This window comes from Lipotes vexillifer, unplaced genomic scaffold (genome assembly GCF_000442215.2).
Source record: "Lipotes vexillifer unplaced genomic scaffold, Lipotes_vexillifer_v1.1 scaffold533, whole genome shotgun sequence".
Lineage (NCBI taxonomy): Eukaryota > Metazoa > Chordata > Mammalia > Artiodactyla > Lipotidae > Lipotes > Lipotes vexillifer.
The window spans coordinates 1,020,821-1,029,088 of record NW_006773553.1 but is presented as its reverse complement, the minus strand read 5'-3'; the positions used below and the strand labels follow the sequence as shown (position 1 = coordinate 1,029,088).

Genomic DNA, 8,268 nt, shown 5'->3' with positions numbered 1-8,268 from the left:
CGCTCTTCCATCAATGACAAGATCGTCGAGCTCAAGGACCTGGTGGTGGGCACAGAGGCCAAGGTGCGGGCAGAGGCCCCGATGGGGTGGCCCTGGGGAAGGAGGCACCTGGGGGGAAGAGGAGGATGGGGCTGAACCTGGACAGACAGACCTGGGGCTCCAGACTCCTCGGGCCTGGCGGCTCTGTTTAGCTGAGCTTCATGGAGGCCCTGTGCGGTGTGGGCTCTTTTAGGTGCTGGGGATTCAGCAGTGAGCAGACAGACAATCCTGCTGTTGAGCAGCTGACGGGGTGTCGGGGTGCCAGCAGACAGGACAGATCCGTGTTGGGGTTTGCCAGGTGGCATGAGTGCTGTGCCGGAAAGAAAACGGGGCGGGAGGAGGGATGGTGGGAGTTGCAGATCTGAATCGGGTGGTCAGGGGAGGCCTCGCAAAGGTGATGCCGTATGTGAACCTGGAGGAGGCGAGGGGGCAAAGCATGGAGGTGGAACGACGGTGACAGCAGTCAGCCGTAAGCTGTTGTATGCGTTTTACTTGGGAGGAAGGTTCTACTAGGGAGGAACATTCTGTGTAGAAGGAACAGCAGGTGCAAAGGTCCTGAGGCAACTGTGTAGCAGAGCAGTCCCACCCTTTGTGCTTAGCTGCCCACTTGTCTGGCCTGACCGGCCACCTGTGCTGTATCTCCTTCCTACCGCCTGCAGCTGAATAAATCTGCTGTCTTGCGCAAGGCCATCGACTACATCCGCTTCCTTCAGCAGGGCAACCAGAGACTCAAGCAGGAGAACCTGAGTCTGCGCACCGCTGCCCACAAAAGCAGTGAGTCCTGGCTCCCCTCCACGCCTGGTCTCACTTTAAGCTCTGACCCTGCAAGGGCCCTTCACCCCCTCTTTGGCCTTCCCCTGGCCCTCAGCTCCCCCAGGTCCTCAGCTCCGATTTGGGGCGAGGTGGGGTGTGTAGCTCTCACCGCAGCCCTGCTCCTCTCTGGCCCACAGAATCTCTGAAGGACCTGGTGTCAGCCTGCGGCAGTGGAGGCCACACAGACGTGCCCATGGAGGGCGAGAAGCCAGAGGTGGTGGACACCCTGAGCCCGCCACCCTCAGACGCCGGCTCGCCCTTCCAGAGCAGCCCACTGCCCCTTGGCAGCAGTGGCAGTAGCAGTGGTGGCAGTGGCAGTGATTCGGAGCCTGACAGCCCAGTCTTTGAGGACAGCCAGGTTGGTTCGCGCGTCGTTGCCCCCTCCCTGTCATCCAGCGACATCCTCTGAGTTCCGGGACTGGGGCATGTCCTACCTCCCGTTTTAGAGACAGGGAGCTGGGCGGGGGTCCCGCAGTAAGGCTGGGGGCAGAGCTGATCCCTCCTCCTCTGAGCTGAGCTCTCTGGGCTGTGCTTGCCCCGTTCTCACCGCCCTGCCCACCCCACCCCAGGTGAAGCCAGAGCAGCTGCCGCCCCCCCACAGCCGGGGCATGCTGGACCGCTCCCGCCTGGCCCTGTGTGTGCTTGTCTTCCTCTGTGTCTCCTGCAACCCCTTGGCCTCCCTGCTGGGCAGCCGGGGTCCCGCTGGCCCCTCCGATGCCACCAGCGTCTACCACGGTCCTGGGCGCAGCATGCTGGGTGCTGAGGGCGGAGGTAGGACAGGCCAGCCTGGGCAGTGCGAGGGGGGGCACTCTTGGGGACGTAGATCCCGGGCCTGTGGGCTTGGGGCTCTGGACTTCCTGGGTGCCGTGTCCCCAGCCTCCGTCTGCCCCCAGACGGCCTTGGCTGGGCCCCGTGGCTGCTGCCCCCACTGGTCTGGCTGATGAACGGGCTGCTGGTGCTGTTCTCCTTGGTGCTGCTCTTTGTCTACGGAGAGCCGGTCACGCGGCCCCACTCAGACCCCGCCGTGCACTTCTGGAGGCATCGCAAGCAGGCCGACCTGGACCTTGCCCGGGTAAGCGGCCGGACCCCGGGGCTGTGGAGGGCGGGCAGGGCTGGGACCCTCAGCAGCACCTGGGAAGGTGCCGGGCACACCGTGAATCTCCTCTGTTCTCTCCACTCTTGTCTACCCCTCAGACCCCCACTGAGCCCCAGGGGCCCAGCCGGCACTGCTGGGGTTGGTGGGGTCATGGCGGGGAGCCCAAGATGGAGGGCTCTCCGGGGCTAGAGGGGTGGCACGTGCTGCGGATGCCCTGACCCCACCTTTCTCACCTGGAAAACCTTCATCCACAGGGGGACTTTGCCCAGGCTACCCAGCAGCTGTGGCTGGCCCTGCGGGCCCTGGGCCGGCCCCTGCCCACCTCCCACCTGGACCTGGCCTGCAGCCTGCTCTGGAGCCTTATCCGCCACCTGCTGCAGCATCTCTGGGTGGGCCGCTGGCTGGCAGGCCGGGCGGGGGGCCTGCGGAGGGATGGTGCCCTGCAGGTGGATGCCCGCACCAGTGCCCGCGATGCGGCCCTCGTCTACCACAAGCTGCACCAGCTGCACACCATGGGTATGGCGAGCAAGGGCTGGGCCTGAGGGTGTCCCGCCACCTCTGCGCCACACCCAGCCTCACGCCCTCCCATGTTCCAGGGAAGTGCTCGGGCGGGCACCTGGCTGCCGCCAACCTGGCACTGAGTGCCCTGAACCTGGCCGAGTGCGCGGGAGAGGCCATGTCTGTGGCCACGCTGGCTGAGATCTATGTGGCCACCGCGCTCAGGGTCAAGACCAGTCTACCCCGGGCCTTGCATTTTCTGACAGTGAGTAGGTGGTGGGCTTGGTGGGGGGCAGGGCTGAGGTCTCCCTGGGCTGAGGGCTGCCTGGGGGAGGCAGCTGGTTACGGGGCGGGCTCCAGGCCCTCTGGGCTCTTGGCTCAGCGTCTGGTACGACAGCCTCTGCCCCTCGCGCCCGCAGTGCTTCCTCCTGAGTAGCGCCCGCCAGGCCTCCCTGGCGCAGAGCGGCTCAGTGCCTCTTGCCACGCAGTGGCTCTGCCACCCTGTGGGCCACCGTTTCTTCGTGGATGGCGACTGGGCCGTGTGCAGCGCTCCGCGGCACAGCCTGTACAGCGTGGCCGGGGACCCAGGTGCCTTTTCACCCTGTGCCTGTCCCCTGTCCCCTGTCTCTCTGCTGTCCCTGCCCACCCTGGTCTGTTGCCCCGCCATCCACTGTCGCCACGGGGGCTACAGGAGCAGGGAGGCCAGGCTGGCTCTGTCTCAGCTGGGGCTTTTCAGAGGCAAACATGCAGAGGGATTGGGGGCAGGTGGTTGATTTGGGAGGTGCTCCCAGGCAACACCGCTGTGCTGTGAGGAGGCCAGGAAGGGCGTGTGCCCAAGCTAGGTTATCCTGTCCGTGGGGTGGGGGAGGCAGAACATCTACCCCCCAGCTTCATCCGTCTCAGAGCCGGGCCCCCCCCCGCCCCCGCCGTGCCCAGGGAGGAGTCCTAGGCGCAGGGAAGAGCCTGTGCACGGGGAGGTGGGGCCCTCGCCCCGCCCCACTCGCCCACTCCGCCCCACAGTGGACCCCCTGGCCCACGTGACTCAGCTATTCCGCGAACATCTCTTGGAGCGAGCACTGCATTGCCTGGCCCAGCCCAGCCCCGGCCCCGGATCAGCCGATGGGGACAGGTGAGTGTCCCTCTGCGCCTCAGCGGGCCAGGTCCCCCACCCCCGGCCAGTGGAGCTTGGGAAAGGCTACGTCCAGGGACCCGTGTCGGTGGCCAGAGCCGGGTCACCGTGGCCTCAGTTTCCCCATCAGCCTGGCAGGGGCCGGCCGCGCTTTGAGGAGCCAGGAAGCCCAGGCTGTGCCGTGGGGGCAGGTGAGGAGGGCCGTCCGCTTCAGGACCCCTGCCACCTGTCCCGACGGCCAGTCCTTTCCTGCCACAGGGAATTCTCCGATGCCCTCGGGTACCTGCAGCTGCTGAACAGCTGTTCTGATGTGGCCGGGGCTCCTGCCTGCAGCTTCTCCATCGGCTCCGGCATGGCTGCCACCGCCGGTGAGCCCCCAGGCCTCCCCGCCCCGTGACGCCCTCGGGCTCAGCACCACAGCAGCTCGGCCTTGGGTGCGTTGTGGCCGAGTTTCACGGACGCCTCTGGCCCTGCTTCCTGCAGGCACAGACCCGGTGGCCAAGTGGTGGGCCTCGCTGACGGCTGTGGTGACCCACTGGCTCCGGCGGGATGAGGCGGCGGCCGAGCGGCTGTATCCACTGGTGGAGCACCTGCCCCGCGCCCTGCAGGAATCCGAGTGAGCGCAGGCCGCATGCTCGTGCTCCCACCCCGACCCCCAGCTTTGTTCTGTGCGGTTGGGGTCCCGTCATTTCTTTCCCAGGAAGCCAGAACCAGGGCAGGGGAAGCTCGGCGAGGGCCTGAGGCCTGGTCTGACCGTCACCCCTCTGCCTTGGCCCCAACAGGAGACCCCTGCCCAGGGCGGCTCTGCACACCTTCAAGGCTGCCCGGGCCCTGCTGGGCCGTGGGAAGGCAGAGTCTGGCCCGGCCAGCCTGGCCGTGTGTGAGAAGGCCAGTGGGTACCTTCACGACAGCTTGGCCACTACACCAGCCGGCAGCTCCATTGACAAGGTGAGGGCTGGGGCCAGGGGCCTGGCGGATCTTGGGGGCCTTGGCCTTTCCACTCTCCGGACGGTCCCCCTTGGGCTGCAGAAGACTGCAGGGTCAGCCCAACAGTACAGGACTGGGGGCTAAGGTTTGGGTCCAGGGGAGAGTGGCTGCCCCCTCTGGCCTCAGTGTCCCCACCCCTGGAGGACGGCTGGGGTAAGCGGTGTGGCAGGGCCTGGAGAGCGGGCGGCCCCGCGGTGCATTGCTGTTGCATTGCACGTGTCAGGCGGGTGCAGTGCCTCGGCAGTGCAGCCCGGAGCCGGCCCCTGGCACCACGGGCCCCTACTCTTCCCTCCCAGAGCCAGAGCCCCCTGACCCCTGCCCTGCCCATCACCCCAGGTCATGCAGCTGCTCTTGTGTGACCTGCTCCTTGGGGCGCGCACCAGCCTGTGGCAGCGGCAAAAGCCGCCGGCACCCTCCCAGGCCTCACCGGGCCCGGGCAGTGGGGCCCAGGCCTCTGCCCTCGAGCTCCGTGGCTTCCAGAGGGACCTGAGTGGCCTGAGGCGTCTGGCACAGAGTTTCCGGCCTGCCATGCGGAGGGTGAGTGCCCATGGGGCCCTGGCTTGCAATGGGGATGTATGTGAGGTGTCGGGAGGGAGCGGGGGCCTGGCTGGAACCTCTCCTGGCCCCTCCTGCCCAGGTGTTCCTGCATGAAGCCACTGCCCGGCTGATGGCAGGGGCCAGCCCGGCGCGGACACACCAGCTCTTGGACCGCAGCCTGAGGAGGAGGGCCGGCCCCTGCGGCAAAGGAGGTGAGGACAGCTGGCCCAGGTGGGAAGGGCCACACGCCAGTTGGAGGCTGCAGAGGGAGGCTGTAAGACATACAGAGACCGAGGGACTTGGTGGTGGCTCCATGATGGGAGGCCTAACCTGAGAGTCAGTGGGGACGACTGTCCTTTGTGGGACACGCGACTGTGTACGCGGGCGGTCTGTGCTCCAGGGGCAGGCGCGGAAGGGGCGAGGCTCCGTGCTCCTCCAAGACCGAAGGGGGCGGCGGGGGGCGGGTGCTGACTAGCCTTGGGCGGGGCCGGTTGTCCCGGGGGGCGGGGCAAGGATCCGAGCCCCACCCCCGGCGCGGCCCCGCCCCTGACATGCCACTGTGCGTGTGTGCAGGCACGGCGGCGGAGCTGGATCCTCGGCCCACGAGGCGCGAGCACGCGGAGGCGTTGCTCCTGGCTTCCTGCTACCTGCCGCCCGGCTTCCTGTCGGCGCCTGGGCAGCGAGTGGGCATGCTGGCCGAGGCGGCACGCACGCTCGAGAAGCTCGGTGACCGCCGGCTACTGCATGACTGCCAGCAGATGCTCATGCGCCTGGGCGGCGGGACCACCGTAACCTCCAGCTAGACCCCCGCTGGCGGCCCAGCCCCAGCGGCCCTGTTTCTGTCTCGACGGCCGAGGGCAGCGCCGGAGACCCGGGGTCCAAGGCTCGCCCACGGAGTGCACGGTCCCTGGAGGGCTGGAGACCCTCGGGGACTTCCGCGCTTGACCTTGGGGCCTCCCCAGCCCGCTCCAGCCCTCGATGAGCGGCGGCCGGGATGGTGCTGGCCCCTGGTGGCCGGCCGAGGGATTGCCGTGGCCTGGCCGCCGCCGGGGGTCAACTGTTACGCGCGCCGCCGCCGATCCTGGGCTTTCCCTCTCCGTCCAGAGGGAAGAGGGGTGCGTCTCAGTGAGCCGAAGGGCCCTGCCCCCGGCGCCTCCCTCCCATCTGGGGAGACCTGTCCATAGCGTAGATCGTGGTGCGCCAGCCTCCTGGCCTCTGAGGTTCCAAGTGTTACTTTGCCTTTTGCAAACTTTATTTTCATAGGTTGAGAAGTTTTATACAGAGAATAAAAAATGAACTTATTTATAATCTGGGTTTTGCTCCTTTGGGGAGGGGTGTGTGTGCTAACCAGAGGGGATCCTTTGGGCCATCCGTCCCCCCAGCACCCAGGCAAATGCTTCCCATCCCTACCTGCCCTTCGGTTTGGGAGGCCCGGCTTTATTCTCTCCAGCTGACTTGGGTCCCACTGATCACGGGGCCGCACGTTTGGGCTATATCATCTCCTAACCCTTAGGGTCCATATGGTCTCAGCTGTGCCTTCTCGCCTCCTCTCCCAGCTTCTGCCCCCTTCAGGTCCCGGGATGACATGGGAGGACAGCTCCGTGTCTTTGGGGATCTGTTGTGACAGCAGGAGCTACAACCTGGGTCTCCCTGTGTGTCTGGGTGTCAGTCTCACCTGCCTGACCCCTGTCCCCTTCTCGGAGGTCACGTGGGTGTGGCTGGGCAGCAAGGGCTTCTTTCCTGTACCTGCAGTAAGGTCCCCAGAGCCCTCCCCTCCCCTCCCCTCCCCTCCATTCCAACCTCTCCCAGCAGAATCTGGTCAGAATCCACGGGCTGCAGAATTCCAAAACAATCGTTGTATCTTTATTGACTTTTTTTTTTTTCTGAATGCAATGACTGTTTTTTTTACTCTTAAGGAAAATAAACATCTTTTAGAAACAGCTCGATACACACAATCTTCAGTGTGAAGCAATGTACTAATAAGGACACTAGTCGTCTTAACATTTACAGTCTTCATATATATTATATATATGTATATGTATACATATATATACACTATATAACGCGGCCGGATATAATACACACGTTCACCGTTTTACAGTCATATGTACAGGAAGTTTCTAGGGCGGCCCCGGGCTGGGGCTGCATCAGGCCTATCGAAGCGTGGACAGAGCTGAGGACACGGACAGACAGGCGGACGAACTGGCGGGCACTGGCCCGGGCGGTGGTGGCTGCTTGGGGAAGGAGGCAGCGCCGGAGCCCCCTTCCCGGCAAGGGCCCCGTGCTGAGGGGCACACGACGCACGGTGGCGACACACGGGAGAAGCGAGCATGTTCCCAACATATATACATTCTATGTGACATATATATAGAGGGGCACACAGGTGTGTACATGGATCTAGCGCTGTCTCCGCTCCCGTGCGAGTGGCGCTGCGGCCCCCGGAGACGATGGTCGTGCAGAGGGTCGGTCATGCGTCTGCCGGGGGTGAACTCTGGTCGCGACTTTTAGTTTTGCGCTCCCAGGCTGGGCTCCGGGGACGGGGCGGACTGGAAGGGAGACGAGCAGAAGCCAGCGGGAGCCAGCCCGGCCCACGCCCGGGGAGCCCGCATCCCCGGCCCTCCCGACCCGCACGAAGGTTTTGGCCAAGGCTGGGAAGGAAGGGCACACAGCCTCCGGCCCCTCCTGCGCCGGACAGGCTTCGGCTCCCCCCCGCCCCCAGCCTCGTTCGTTCCAGGAGACACGTCCTGGAGGGAAGCCGGCCTCGGCCTCTTCGGACCCCACCCCACTCCCAGGGTGCCCAGCTGCGGGCCACTACCGACCCACGTAGAATGTGTGCCACGTCGTCCTGAAACTTCCAGGGGGAGAAGCGTATCCCCAGGCTAAAGGCCTCCCACCCACGCCGGAGCCTGGGTGTTCCAAGAAGTCTGGCCGCTCCGCGGGCTCCCCCTCTCCAAGCCTGGCCGGGGGATGGGGGCGAGAAGGCCCTGCGCCGTCCGGTTCCGGGAGCAGACGGATCCGGAACCTGTTTTCTTCCCGACCGGGGACCACTAGTTTCCGCCCGAGGAGGCCAGATCCAAGATCCGGGTTCCGGATCAAGGATCGGCGCTGGACCCGCGCCGGAAGCTGCGCAAGGGCCCGGGGGCTGCGCCGGCGGCTCCTCTCCTCGGCG

The 8,268-nt window shown here is 65.6% G+C and overlaps 2 protein-coding genes across 3 annotated transcripts in view; one reads left to right on the top strand and one right to left on the bottom strand.

Moving 5' to 3' along the window:
* The window catches only part of SREBF1 (sterol regulatory element binding transcription factor 1), a 16,884-nt gene extending 10,982 nt beyond the window's left edge, over window positions 1–5,902 (top strand). For both annotated transcript variants that reach the window (XM_007448375.1, XM_007448374.1), the window contains 15 exons: window positions 1–63; window positions 699–813; window positions 990–1,210; window positions 1,422–1,623; window positions 1,746–1,924; window positions 2,203–2,464; window positions 2,545–2,711; window positions 2,866–3,034; window positions 3,467–3,575; window positions 3,834–3,943; window positions 4,059–4,191; window positions 4,358–4,523; window positions 4,899–5,099; window positions 5,200–5,311; window positions 5,673–5,902. The exon at window positions 1–63 is cut by the window's left edge and continues 40 nt beyond it. In XM_007448375.1, coding sequence (XP_007448437.1) covers window positions 1–63; window positions 699–813; window positions 990–1,210; window positions 1,422–1,623; window positions 1,746–1,924; window positions 2,203–2,464; window positions 2,545–2,711; window positions 2,866–3,034; window positions 3,467–3,575; window positions 3,834–3,943; window positions 4,059–4,191; window positions 4,358–4,523; window positions 4,899–5,099; window positions 5,200–5,311; window positions 5,673–5,902 — 2,439 coding nt within the window. The remainder of the gene's footprint in view (window positions 64–698; window positions 814–989; window positions 1,211–1,421; window positions 1,624–1,745; window positions 1,925–2,202; window positions 2,465–2,544; window positions 2,712–2,865; window positions 3,035–3,466; window positions 3,576–3,833; window positions 3,944–4,058; window positions 4,192–4,357; window positions 4,524–4,898; window positions 5,100–5,199; window positions 5,312–5,672) is intronic.
* Window positions 5,903–7,496: 1,594 nt separating this feature from the next.
* RAI1 (retinoic acid induced 1) overlaps window positions 7,497–8,268 on the bottom strand; it is a 15,222-nt gene continuing 14,450 nt past the window's right edge. The window contains exons 5-6 of the mRNA XM_007448417.1: window positions 7,994–8,222; window positions 7,497–7,747 (exon numbers count right to left, since the gene is read on the bottom strand). Of these exons, the coding sequence (XP_007448479.1) occupies window positions 7,497–7,747; window positions 7,994–8,222 (480 nt within the window). The remainder of the gene's footprint in view (window positions 7,748–7,993; window positions 8,223–8,268) is intronic.